A 14,195-nucleotide genomic window follows, 5' to 3' on the forward strand; every position below is an offset into this window, starting at 1 on the left:
GAGGTACCCACCAGTCAAGATACGTGTATCGATCAGGTTGTGCGAATTGTTTTGATTTTGACAGTTCACGGTGGCCGCCATTTTTACACCGAAAACCGACGCCGGTGTGTTTGTTTGGATGAGAATAGTTTGTTAAAATTCCCGAGGCATTGGCGAGGAAATTACGACCATTTGTGTGTTCTATTGTGCTCCAAGTACCTCTCCGCCATGAGTGCCAGTGGTATGCTGTACGGTGGCGATGAAATCGGGGCGTTGGTCTTCGATCCAGGCCACCATTCGTTGCGTGTAGGATATGCACAGGAGGACACACCGAAAGCGGACATTCCCTCCGTGGTAGGGGTTGGGCCGGCCGATCCGATCATAAATTCTGATCTGGAAACGAAAGCGGACAACAACATTGGCAGCAGTACGTAACTGGATCAGTGTTGCGTCAAAACGGTAGAAATAATTTGTGTATTGTTTTTCCAGCCAACAAATACTATGTGGACACGACGCTCATCAATGTTGCCCGGCCGAACATGGAAATCCAATCGTACATGAAGGATGGAATGATTGAAAACTGGGACCTGTTCGAAAAAGTTGTAGATCATGTCTACGCGAAGGTACGTCTTGGAACCGGTGTCTATTTGGTTCAAACTTCTTTTAATGACTGGCTTGGTCTGCATTTTAGGTTGTTCAATCGGAATCAATGTACCATCCTGTGTTATTCTCTGAGGCCGCATGGAACGTGCGCAACAATCGAGAACGACTGACGGAGTTGATGTTCGAAAAGTACAACGTGCCGGCATTCTTTCTGGTAAAAAACGCCGTTCTAGCTGCATTTGCAAATGGCCGTGCTACGGCACTGGTTGTAGATAGTGGAGCAACTCATACCTCAGCAGTACCGGTGCATGTATGTATAGCAGTTTGACTTTCTTTTTTTAAACCCTCATCTTAGTTAAACCTTCTCTGCTTCATCATTTTAGGAAGGCTATGTCCTCAGTCAAGCCGTAGTAAAGTCCCCCCTCGGCGGCGATTATCTTTCCCTTCAGTGCCGTCACTTTCTCGAGGGGCAAAATATCGACCTTACGCCAACGTATGCAATCGCCGCAAAGGATGTCATAAAGGAACGCGATACGCCCCGGTTCACGGCCAAGGTTCTGCCGGAAAAGTTGACGGCCTCGTGGCAGCAGTACATGCAGAAGGGTCTGCTCCAGGACTTTCAAATGTCGGCCGTGCAGGTACTGGAGACGCCGTACGACGAGCGCACGGCTGCTCAAATTCCGGCCGTACATTACGAGTTCCCGAACGGATACCATCAGGACTTTGGTCCCGAGCGGTTCAAGCTGGCCGAGAGCCTGTTCGATCACAACATGCTCGGTGCGGGCCAGTTGGCGTCGGCTAGCGTTGGCATGTGTGATGCTGATGTGCGTCTTTCGCTCTACGGGTCGGTAGTCGTCACCGGTGGTAATTCGTTGCTTCCCGGATTTGCCGAACGGTTAAATCGCGACCTACAGCATCGGGCACCGTCTAACACGCGGCTGAAGATGATTTCTGCCAACGGTTCCGTCGAGCGGCGGTTCGGTGCGTGGATCGGGGGCTCGATCCTGGCAAGCATCGGTACATTCCAGCAGATGTGGATCTCGTCGCAGGAGTACGAGGAGTCGGGCAAGAGTCAAGTCGAACGAAAGTGTCCCTAAATGCAGGGAAGGACTGTTTGGCGATGCTTACGAAACGCCCCTTGTGAAATCGAGTGCATGTGCTTAGGAAGTTTTAATTCTAATATGTTCTCTTTTTAAAACAATCAACACGTGTGCACGCATGTATTTTCTTTGTATGTGACAAACTTGGTAAATAATAACTTTACCTGTATTATGAGTAGGAAATAACGTGATACGTTTGTGCTATATTTCTCATCTCTCTTTCTCCATTTCAATTGACCTCCTGAGAAACGGAATCCAACCTCGCTCTCCTGTGTAATCAGTCTATTTTCATGTCGCATAATTTAGCAGTGAAGCGTGGAGAATCTAAAAAAAGAAATTTCATATTCCATTCAGTGCAGCCATCAGAAGCGACATCAAAGTGTGCAACGACACTATCGGGGAGTAGCAGATCACTATCTGATAATCTACCCCACGAGCGTGTGCCTGCAATTGGATCGCTTTCTTCCCACTGGAGTGGACATCCCGACCGATAACTGCGCATCTAGCACAACTGCGAGTAGGAAAATCTCAATCTCAAACCCCCGGTTCGCCTACTGAATGTTTATGTTCTGCCAGAGTGTTAATGTACACATCAACCTACAGGCAGACAGAAGGAGCGGGTCATACATAGTGTACCAGTCGGGAAGGAAATGAAAACTTACATTAGTGGACACGAACATCGTCGCGAACTGGTTGCGAGCGGTTTTATCTGCGTTTCAATCGCGGCAAGGCTGGATTGCATTCTGTTCGATCAATGTGGACAGTGATAGTAAAGCCGGTTGCACTTTGCGCTCTATATTGCACCGCATGGGGAGGGGTTGGAATGATAACCTGAATCAGATTGATGTTTAATGAATCCGTCATTGGATAGAAAAAATATGGATATGGAAATATGGATACAACGTTCAAAGAAGTTTTAATAGCGGGGAAGCTCTCTTCCTTGCGCATCTAGTAATCATTTGTTGGAAATTTTGTGGGGAATACTGTAGAAATGAGGAATTTTCAAATTAAAATCTTATTTAGTAGGTTTTGATTTCATATCAACTTTTTCTCTGGTTATCTTTTCCAAATGCCTTTTGAAATTTCTCCATTCTCTTCGTTTGGTGTGGAGTTTATATCCCTTTCGTCTACCTGACCTTCTGAGATGTGTTTGTAAATTTTCCACAGTTTTAGGGTTGATTTTTTTTCCACACGCTGGAAATTTTCCATTGCTTACTTGGTGGGCAGGTAGCCGTTTCTTTCTGATGTCCTGAACATACAACAAAGCCCGTTCTACGCAAGGACCAAGGACTCAAGAACAGACTCCCGCCAAACTTTTTTTATCATGTTGACTAAAAGTTTGTCCAGCATATCCCGTTTGAATATGGTTTAAGTTTAGTCGTGTCGTTGCGCGTTGGATTTTCAAAAGATCATATGATTTTCGTTGTGATTGAATCATTCGAAACCAGCGAAGGGACTTGGAAAAAGGGTCACCATCGACGTGGGTGTGTTCAATCCTGCTGTACGAGGGAAAGAGAAGAATGCTATCGATGGCGAAACCGTACAACACCGCAGCAACGATCTAGCAGTGGAGGTTTGTTTGTTTTCCGTTTCGCTTACACTCACGGCCAGTCGAACTCGTTCCATTTCACTACCGACACACCTCCCGGCAACCCTACCATGCAGCACGGTTCCACCAACCAGCGCCGGTCGGAGTGAGATTGCGGAGTTCGGTAAAGTCGTCGGCCAGTCAGTTCTCGAACGTGGTGCTAGTATAAAGTCCGTCGGTGGAGTTCATCAGCGATTTCAGTTTAATTTCTTCTGCGACCAACATCATAAAACCGTCGAATCTTAAAGTTGTGCCTTTTAGTTCCAGAATAATCATTATTAAAACTGCAGTGCCAAACGAAGTCAATCAATAAACCAGGTATGTGGTTGGTATGGTCGAACAAAACCGTTCATTTTTCCTGTTTTTTATTGTGGTTGTGTATGGCGTGAAACTTGTGTGAATATTGTGTCATTTAAGTGCAAGCAGTTGTGACCAAAAACAGATTGTAGTTCCTCTAAAATTCGCTGATGAAAATGCCAGTCAATGTTTGCTTCTAGTCCATAATGGACGTACCACATAATGAGGCAACCGTCGTACGATTCATCAATACAGATATTCCAACTGTGTGCCAAAAATAATCCATAAAAGAGATAACAAACTGTATTCATGCGAATGCGCTGCTTCCTCTTGCATGGTTTTTTGGAATGTTTTTCTTTAAAGTTCGACGAATAGCAAGAAAAAAGAAAATACTACGCGTACGATGAATAATGAAAACAACCCGCACCAGGTGACAAAGGCAAAACAGTGTAGTAAAACGGCAGGACGGAGAAGAATGAAAGTACGGGTGGAAGAGAAGAAGGGAAAGCGAGCGTTGGATATGTTTGTTTTGTTTTGGTTTTGGTAGGCGCAGCTGGAGCTCGAAAGTGAATCCCCAGCTCACGCACATCGTTGCGGCGAAAGACGTGTTTTGACTGCGGATTAAATAACCTTCCCGGACAGAAAAGGCCATTTAAAGTCGCACATTTGACGCGGTATCGCTTGGTGTAAAATTGAATGATACTTTGAAAATATTTTATCTTCAAATTGATGTGCATTAGCATTTGATCTTTTTAATCCCGATACTTAAATAAATTTTGGTTTTCTTTACTTCAAACGATAAACTGAAATCATGTCCTCCAAAATCGATCACTGCGGGTTATCTATCAATATTGCGAGATTAGGGCAAACCTTATCATTTTCTGGACCGGTCAATGGTACACGTAGATATCGTTGTTTTTGTGATGGGAAATCTGGGAGGTTTAAGATACCCCGTTAAACCAGGTAAACTTGTTTGTTATGGTTTGCCAGGGAAACTTATGAGAGGCATGCCATGCAAAATGCTACCATGTTTCCAGGCCGATGCATACGGTTTAACGAAGCAAACCTGCTCAACAGGGTCACCGTCAACCGAGTGTTGTACTTTGTACCCTCATGGAGCAACGAGAGTTAGGCCGTAGAGTGAAGCTTTGTAAATGATCCACGACTCGACGCCGACTTGTGCGTTAGGTGGGAGTTTGAAACGCGAGGCGTAGATGAAGCTAGCAAGGGCGTTTAATTACACATAAAATGTTTGTCGTTTGAAAACATGTTTGCAGCATAGTTTTGGAGAATATGTATAAGACTGTCGAATTACGAAATTAAAGCAAGGTAAATAGTAAACTTGTTTTATTTATTTGAGAAAAAGCACTAACGTTTTCTTCCATACACGTTATCCATGGCAACCTTTGTTGGCAGAACGAACCGTTCCATTAAATTGGCTGAATTCAATCAGCACGTAGCATTGTGTCCGATAGCAAATGATGGAAATAAAAGTCTCGATAGGAGGCTATAAGAGCTGCTCGGTGGATTGGAATCGAACTGACTGACCCGCCTCGATTTTATGACCGCGTGTCGAGTGTTTCCGCGGCCTTGGCAACAAGCCCCCTATCTCCGAAAATACGTCGTTGGTGGACGGCTTGTGTGCATCCAGCTGACACACAAAAGGAGGAACCTTTTTCCCATGCTCAAACCTCCCGCCACCCGAACTGTGCGAATTGAGTGATAAGAGCTCGGGCCTCCAAAATTGAATTATCAAACAACAACAGCAACCCCCGGGTCCAGTCGCTGCCTCCTATTTCAGTTATTTTACTTCATTGTCACTCTCTTCTTCTTTTTTAACAGATTATTTTGCTGATTGGTCTCGGAGTCTTTTGTTTGGGCCTACTTCTTCGCGAACGACCCTGAAGTCGAACGGATCCAGTCCAGCGTCGAGTAGCATCCGCGACGGTTGAGGAAACGCTCAGTTCCCCACTATTCAGACAAGAACGAGCGCGAAAAGAACACACTGAGAGAAGTGAAATCTCGAACCGGACGAGGCTTTAGTTTCGCCTTTATTACGACTACTACAACCCGGATTCTCAGTCGCTGACCAGTCTGCGTGTTGTGTGAAACAATTTTTGTCTTCCTGCGATCCTCCTCCCATCGTCGGTTCAACGAGCGGCCTACCACATTCTACCATGGACAACTTGAAAAATCTCTTCGGGCAAGTGTCAGCAATGACGTCAATGAAGTCATCGACGGCGAGCCCCTCGGTGTCGTCGCTGTCCGGTGGCAGCGGAGGCAATCGGTCCGGTTCCGGGGGCCCGTGCTCCGCCGCTGCTTCCAGTGGCCCGATGAGAGGCCATAAAACGGCCGATCGGGACAGTTACTACTACATCATGTAAGTATCAGACGGGGAGTCTGGGTATGGATTATTACATGGAACGAAGCGAACACGGAAAGCTGTAATGCTCCTTTTTTTGCTCAACATCTTTATGGCATCCATTGTCAGGCTCATTTCTCGGATTGGTTTCTTTGTGAGAAGAACGAATTTCTTGTGCGCCTTATGGTAGGCAATGCTGGCGAGAAGTATGATGCGATGTTGTGTGGAAGCTGGGAGTTTTTTTTTTCAATTTTTACAATCCACTTCGTGGTTTAATGTTTCAACGAGACTTTATGTTGGTTATTTATATCAATGTCGTGGGTTCTGGATTGTACTTTCATTTCTTTCATTGTAATGACATTGAACGTTTTCGCTATGATTTCTTGGTTGTGCTGCTTCTGAGAAAACGGAAGATGTATATTTGATACTTACCATTTTTGAAACAAAAATATATCAAATTATTGTACACTACGATTATGCTACGGTTGTTTTCGTAAAGGAAACTAGTCGAAATACCCTCTCGATAAGGCACGTACATGACCTACCCAAATATCGTTATGAAATGTTTATTACGTAAATAATTGGAATTTTCAACTTTTCGTAAAATCATTTTCTTTTGGTTGACTTTTTTTTCATGTGTCTATCTCTATCTCGTTGTTGAAGTATTCGATTTCTAGTTATTGAAATACCGTGGAATGGCAATGCAAAAGGTGAATTAAATATTCGCAAATATACAATTCTCCCTAATTTAATTCAAACATCCATAGCAATCAACCCAATGGGGGTTCCTCGTCTATTAGAAGTTGCGAAGGATGTTATGCAAAATTCAACCTACTAAAGTTGGGATAAAGTGTATGTAAATTTTAACCAAATAGGGCACAGGAGAAGAATGTTTGGAATTCAAGAATCGCTTATGTATCGATTGTCTATACATTAGGAAAAGCACATGGCAGGGTTGCGTTTATTGTGTGTGATAAGCTTAGGCTTAAATATCCTTTCAACGCAAAATTCTACTCTTGTATCGCATTGTGTAGCATTTAAATGGAGTAATCAATAAACAAGCCAGCGACACTGGCCACGTTTACAAATGTGCCGGGAAATCTTGACCTACTCTACAGGCAATCTATAAACCAGACACGTAGTCTAAAACCTTTTTTTAAATCTAACTAGTTTTTTTTGTCAAATAATTATTTTGTCGCTAGACCGCGCTACCAGCATGAATTGTCAATTACATACTTGGTGCTGGTATCTCCACACCATGCGCCTCATCGCACATCAACCGACCCTTAATCGTCTCGCAGAGCATGCAAGACTCATGACGATATGATGGGTTTTTGCTTTTCTGTCCATTACATTAAGCCGCACCGAACCGTACTCGCACCTACCCCAAGGGAGGAGACCTTCAACTTTGCCGGTTTACCTTCAACGATGCTATGTGCGGTCTCCCGCCGGTGACCTTTGTTGGGCATGTTTATTTTTCATACTTTGTTTGTGGCGCAGCCAGTGCGACAGTGGCTGGGGTGGGGTGGGGTGAATGGGGAATCAGGTGATAATGTTACTCCTAGCAAGCGGATATTTAAGTTCTTCTAGACGAGCTTCTAATCTCTTGCGACTTCGTTAAATCGTTTTAATATATTTTCCTTCGATATCGTTGTTCTATAAAACCAAAATTTTGAAAGATTAATGACTTATGATGTTCATATCCGTAGCAAGGTGTAGTAGAAACAACGTGAGGAATGTTTGTAAACATAATTTTGCTCGTAAGAAGAGAAGGTGGAAAAGAAAGTATTAAGAAACGAAACGAAACGTATTGAAGAAAGAATGAAAAAGTAAACGGAGAAGAGAATGGGATGGACCAAAAAAAACGGTCCAAGAACCACTACTACAGCCTCACCGACAGAAGCAAAACATCGCGACACGATCGCCACTCGACCGATCATCGAAGCGTACGTGCGTGGTTCTGCTGTTTGGAGGAGGCTCGCGTGCCCGCGGTGTTCGCTGGTGTGCGTCACGGTGCGTCATGTTTTTTTGCCTTTCTTCTCGATCACATTGACCATACTCCGCTGCGCGCTGGCCTGCCACAACTCGCTCGCTAGAGGTGCAGGTTTGGTTAGTTGTTTCGCGACACTGGCCACGAGCAGAGCGGAGCCGAGTTTCCTTACGCTGGCGTGCGCGGTGTGTTGTGTGGTGCAAGACGACCGAGGCAAACCAATCGAATCGGCGAGGGCAGGGCAGAGTGTGTTTCACCGTGAGCCACCGTTGTGGCTGTTGTTTTATGTCATAGAGCCAATGCCGAATTAAAAAGTTGCACCAATCTGTTGCAACCTGTGGTCCGGAGATTTGAGCCCGACGGTGAAGGTGCTAGCATTCGCCCCAGCAGAACGCAACCTGTTTGAACAGCATCAAGCTATTAATCGACCAGAACGACGATCAGTGTTAACGGCGTGTTTTGTGTGTGGGAAAAAGCGGTCGCTTCCCTTCCAGACGCATCATCCCGTTCGTGGCGCATCAGCTCGAAGTAAACCGCTTCGATCGTACGATTTGTCGATACCTGCTGCCCTAAACTAAAGTATGTATCTGTTAATCTCAGCTAAGGTCTACCTCGTCGAGGAATAAAATGTGGGTAATCGTGTTACAATCATACAAGGGTCTGGCGAAGCTGGCGGGGAAACGAACTGGCTCGATTACTTTCAACCACTACCACCGGAGCGGGCTATCTACGGTTAGTGGCTACCTGCATCCAGGCCACCACTGGGCTACCGCTGGTTTACTAAGGGTAGATTATGTCATCTCACTCTAATACTGGTTGGCCATAATCTCGTGTAGGGGCCTAGATATTCGCTACCGTGGCCAAAGTATGTTTTTGGAAAGATGGCTACTAACCTAACTTAAAGCTAGGTACGAAAATCGAAACATTTCGATTGGTGCATGGCAGTGGTGGCCAACTTCCCAACTATCAAAGCGTAGACAACCTTTCTAGGTTTCTTACAATACTGGCTGGAACAACTAAATTTGTTCGTATTAATATTATAAATTGTGAATTTGGGAACTCTTCTGGATTTTTTTTTAGAAAGAACATCTATTTCCGTTGTGGTATCTGGAAGTGAAAACAACGAATAATATTGTTTCATTACCAATAAATAAACTAATATTTCGTTTTTGTTGTATAAAGTATGCAGATACTATGAGCTTTTTAAGATGCTACACACAATGTGTAGAGCAAAAAGAAAAAGATCCAGCAAAAGATCAGCATTTTGCCGACCCCTGATATTTGGTTAATAAAATCAACCCGAACGGCTGGAGAATGTTAGCCAAGTCACTGCAAAACAGTTAAACCACCGAGAACGAATCAATATCGATCCGTGACGGTGTTGCATTGGGATTGTGGTAATGAATAATTAAAAAATAACCCATCAATTGCCGCATATTGACTGTGTCCGTAAAGTATGGGGAAATAATAAACTGAACGTAAAAAAACAACACAAATAAACCTACAGAGGGGTCTTTGGACGGTTTATCGATTGGAATGTTGTGGTCTCATGATTTTTCAAACGGTAGTCTTATCCACTTGAATGACACACGGACGATATTCTCCAAAGTTCCCATAATGCACCCCAAAAACAACGTTGCACGCGCTACAAAAGAGAGAGGCATTTGAAATATGGATGATAGTGCCAACTTTCACAGTGCTAGCGCTTCTATTCGATCACGGAAACTGGTTTTCCTATGGTCCGTTAACTTTTTCTAAACCAGCACTAATTTTTCGGCTCTGGTCGAATTGATTGCGACACGCGGATGCAGTGGATGGAATCGATAGGTTTTGCCATTTACTTTCGGTAAATGTTGATGCTTCTTGTGTGCTTAGCTATGGGATGATTTCCGAGTTACAAATAAAACCCACGTCTGCTTCATTGCCTTCCCCATTTTGAACAGTTTTTAAAGGTCTCCATTTTGGTGACGTGACGTTAAATAAACTCTGCGGAATTCCGTCCACATTTCCGGAGACGTATAAAGTTGTCGAACAACTTTTTGTTTTGCTTTGTTTTGCATATCTGGGGAATCCTTGATGTCGCGGATAGATCTTTGGGGGTTTTATGTGACGCATTTATGGGACAGTTTTTTATTTGTGCGCTAGAAACCCACAACCATTAGTCACCGGACTTTTGGCAAGAGTTCTTGAGGGTTTGCTGTTGATGAATGGATTTATCCGGTTGAATGACATTGAAACGGAACAAAACGTACCGCACAGAACTGGGGTGAACTGGTTTTAAAAGACGCAAATTCACATCTTTCTGGTCTACAAATTACAGTCCAAACATCGTTCGATTGTTCTATGATTTAATAAAATTATTATTAAAATTATGTGTGAAATATTTTTAGGTTTTTTCTTCGGGCGAGGTTTGAAAAAAAACCTTTGAATTTTTAATTGGTCTATCATAAAAGCTACTTTGCGTGTTTTTTATTTATTAAATTCAAGGTTATCACACAAGAACGTTAATTGCCCATCATTCGATGTCGTTGATAAACACGGTAGTGAACCTCATGTGCTGTTCGTATATGCTTCTTTTGGTCTAGTAGAGCCTACGCGCTTGGCTGACCGTTTCCAAAGAACGGAAGAGTTGTGCGCTTAACCGAGCTTTAAAGATCAAGATCAAGGCAATTTGGGGAATTGTTAAGCAGACACCGTTTTACGGTCGAATGGCTGAGCGGGCTCGTTTCGAATAGTTGAATGACACTGATTTTAAGCCAAATAGAAGCGGATTAACTTAGGTTCCGCTGAGAAAACGCTCGTGCCAACTTCCTTAGTCCGTTTTGAGCGAGGCGTTTTCACACGAAGTCGTTTTTATGCGCAATAGACGTTTTTGTTTTGGCAATGAAACATTTAAAAAATGACATCAAACACGCACCAGAACTTAAGTGGGCAGCCAAGATCGCACAGCGAAGGAAGAGATAGAGAAAAGCGCTGGAAGTGGACGTGCCTCACGGCGCGTGTACGCCGATCATGGGGTAAGTTGGTCAAGTTTCTCAAGCTTCTGCCCCCTCCCGCTCCGTAACCGATGCCTTGTGAAGGTCGGACGGTGTGAGTGCTAGACTTTTTTAATGCTCACTGCTGTGTTGTGAGCTACGCAATAAGCCGCGATGCTGTTTTGCGGCCTCCCACCGGCTATCGAGCTCCCCGAGAGCCTGTCGGCGGGTCAGGGTGAACAAACGCACAGAGCTAACCGTCCAACGGTGGGATGTTGTTGCTCGTTGAGATCGGACAAATCAGCACGCTTGGAGATGATTAATCAAATGCGAACGACATGCCAATGGAGAGCCGACCACCGAGTCTCTCGGGGCGTGCGATGTCGTGTTGAAGGAAATCCTCATTACCAGCTCTAGTTCGAACTCGTCCCGAAAGGCCACATGATGAAAGTCCGTTGCCACTGTTCCGATATCAACAAGAGTTGCCATTCTGAGCCCAGCATCGACCAGCGTTGCTTCAACGAAGATGTTTCGTTCGAGAAAACTGCTGGGCCTCGCTTGGAAAACAGGATCTGTCGGAGAAAAAGGGATCGAAAGGAAGAAATCGTCTCGGCCGCTGCAAGTGACAGCACGTACAATAGCGGAAGCTGGGAATTGATGGCTTTACCATTCTTCATTCTCTCACAGGAGCGAAAGGAAAGGACAGAATTTGTACCATCGGATGCCGTGGTGTGCGGTCACATTTGGGTTTCTTTTCCATTTGCGACACGCTGCGTTGCGCGAGCAAGAGATGAACAAACGTACATATCGTGACATATAATCGCCACAAGAATCGGAAATAGATGAAAATGTGAAAATGACATTTTTAGGTTGCGCACGTTTGGTTATCGGTGATCCTTATTAGTTTATTCTCACTGAAAAGCTCGCCCTTTCTTAAACACTCCGAAAGAAGGAAGTTGGGTGAAAACCTAGCTATAAAAAATGCTTTTGATATTCAAATCGATGAAAAAGACGCCAACGAAAGGGGAAAAATGGATAAAAGTTTTGTTGAGAACATCGGAAATTGAACGATATTAAACTAGTTAAGAAGTAGGTTACGTTTAAATATATCGAGCAAAAACATTACTACACAAATAAAGCGAGAAAAGAATTGTGATATTTTTAGCTCATGCTGTTCGATTTTTGCCCAAACGAGCATTAACATGTCATAAACTCTACTTACTTGAATGATAATCTAGTACATGCCAATACCAGATTTTATGTCCATAGCGCATGCAGTGACTTTATAAATGTGTAGTATTTCTCAGATTAGACTAAATTTTAAGGGACCATAAATTTATTTAACTTTAATCTACTTACCCTGTAGCGCTACATATACTCACTCTAACCTCAATTCTCCATTTTCAGGTGGCGTTCCTAGGTGCGGAACGGATTCAGCTTTACTCCAGTCCCTCTCAGCTTCCAAGCCACTAGTGCCGAGCTTAATTTTTCCCGACCTTTCGTTCGAGTACATATTCGTATTTTTAATCATCCTCGGAGGACTGAGAAAGGAGGACAAGGGATCAAAGCGCACCTAAGCCTCCAGAGCCACCTATACATACACAGCCACATATTCACACATCCTCGAGGATACGCTGCAATAATAAAGATGATGCTGTCACTGATCGGTGCCAACACGCTCTGGATGATGGTGATCTGGGCCGGTTTGATGCTGGTCTTCAGTCCGGTCTTGTTCGTGGTGAGCGTATGCCTTCCGGAGCTGCCCTTGCTGCTCATCAGACGCCTACATTACATCCCGTTCGATTCCGTTTGAGTACCGCCCCAAATGGCCCCCGGGGAAAAGGAGGGAGTAGGTAAACGAAAGATGTAAACCTAGTGCTGTGTATAGGAAAGGGAAAGAAGGTTGCAGAATTGGGGGATGGGAGCACATAGTTTCCCTCTGGGGGAAAGAAGCTTCATCCGGCTCGCCGGAAAATTTGGGACAAAACTCCTCAGAGACTGCTTATTTATTCTAGTGAGACAATACAAAGACAAGTAAATTAGTTTATCGATAGCGTTGGACCGAGTAGTGGCAGAAGAAGTTGGCGTGCAGGAGCTAGGATGCCCCGATAGCACAAACGAAGGTATAGATGTGTAATCGGTCGTAGATCACTCCACTTGTCCCCGGAGGCCATTAGCGTAATTGGAGCCATCGTTTGAGGTGTCATGTGATTATCTTACCGCCGTTTTATTCCTCTCAACTCATTACTGCATCTAGTGATTGCTAGTGGTTTGATTTCGAAGCGTTCCCTCCAGAAACGATCGTTCGATTGATGATGAATGGGTAGACGATTCGGAACGGAAACCAGGAAATTCCGATGATTCGTTCTATATTAGAAAGCGTCAACATGCTGCAGCTCAGTGCCTTAAAAGAGAGCATATTTTCGTGGTACAGTGAACAATGATGATATTTTGATAACTCTTTTTTGTACATTTTTAGCCATAAGTATTACATGGGAGTGAATAAAAGAAGAATGTTTATACCTCTTTTAACGTAAAAATATAAATTCCTGTGTTTTCTTTTTCCTCTGCCTTAACTGTTGTGTTGAAAATCCTTTTGTAGAATATGAATTGTACTTGCCTAGTAGGCATTCGAGTGTGACTGCTCGTGCTGCGATGCGAAAAGGCACGCCAAGTACGGCACAGTAGCCATCGACTGCCAACGGGCCGCATAGTTACGCACCAACACGGGCACTTTTCTCGACCCGACAACCTGGTCGTTATTTACCTCCAATAAACAGTCATCGAAAAACTGGAATCCCTAATCGAACGAGTGTGAGCGAAAGAGAGTGAATGAAAGAAAAAACCAGGCCTTTCCGCCACGTATCGGGCGGCTAAAATACTGCACAAGTTTCCGTCGGTTGATGGCACTTGAAAGTTTGCACGAAAATAAAGCGTAAAATAATTAACGAACCAAAGTGGAAGCCGGGAGTGTAAAATCGATCCGAATCCGCTTATCTAAATTTATCCTACCCCGGGCGGAGGTGGTGAACGGAACGAAATCAGCGAAAGCCTTTTAATCGAGCCCGGCGGTGCCTGCTGTGATCTGATTATAGTGTCGATGGTCCTATTTATACCCGCCTGACCGACAGGCAAAAGCGAAACGTCAACCGACGGGTGGTGAAAAATCTATCCAAAAGGACGAGTTTTCCGTAATTCAAGCCGTTCTAGCAAGGGCGAGATATAAAAAAACCGAAAATCTGGAAAGTTTTTTCAACTCTAATCGACCCGCTGGAGTGTTTTCTATAAAGTTCATTTATTT

The 14,195-nt window shown here is 44.2% G+C and overlaps 2 protein-coding genes across 2 annotated transcripts; both read left to right on the forward strand.

Moving 5' to 3' along the window:
- Window positions 1-105: 105 nt before the first annotated feature.
- Window positions 106-1,873, forward strand: LOC131262953 (actin-like protein 6B). Its single transcript, XM_058265057.1, has 4 exons — window positions 106-406; window positions 469-602; window positions 671-892; window positions 966-1,873. The coding sequence occupies exons 1-4, from the start codon at window positions 208-210 to the stop codon at window positions 1,677-1,679; spliced, it is 1,269 nt and encodes a 422-aa protein (XP_058121040.1). The 5' UTR covers window positions 106-207; the 3' UTR covers window positions 1,680-1,873.
- Window positions 1,874-5,627: 3,754 nt separating this feature from the next.
- LOC131263000 (uncharacterized) lies at window positions 5,628-13,433 on the forward strand. Its single transcript, XM_058265117.1, has 2 exons — window positions 5,628-5,947; window positions 12,302-13,433. Exons 1-2 carry the CDS (start codon window positions 5,745-5,747, stop codon window positions 12,312-12,314), a joined length of 216 nt encoding a protein of 71 aa, XP_058121100.1. The 5' UTR covers window positions 5,628-5,744; the 3' UTR covers window positions 12,315-13,433.
- Window positions 13,434-14,195: the final 762 nt, after the last annotated feature.

The sequence above is a fragment of the Anopheles coustani genome, chromosome 2 (assembly GCF_943734705.1).
Source record: "Anopheles coustani chromosome 2, idAnoCousDA_361_x.2, whole genome shotgun sequence".
Lineage (NCBI taxonomy): Eukaryota > Metazoa > Arthropoda > Insecta > Diptera > Culicidae > Anopheles > Anopheles coustani.

Excerpts from the sequence above, each read along its gene's own strand:
- LOC131262953 (XM_058265057.1), top strand. The coding sequence starts at position 208 with ATGAGTGCCAGTGGTATGCTGTACGGTGGCGATGAAATCGGGGCGTTG. Across the intron at positions 407-468 it reads GGACAACAACATTGGCAGCA|CCAACAAATACTATGTGGAC; the intron begins GTACGTAACTGG and ends TTGTTTTTCCAG. Across the intron at positions 893-965 it reads CCTCAGCAGTACCGGTGCAT|GAAGGCTATGTCCTCAGTCA; the intron begins GTATGTATAGCA and ends TCATCATTTTAG.
- LOC131263000 (XM_058265117.1), top strand. The coding sequence starts at position 5,745 with ATGGACAACTTGAAAAATCTCTTCGGGCAAGTGTCAGCAATGACGTCA.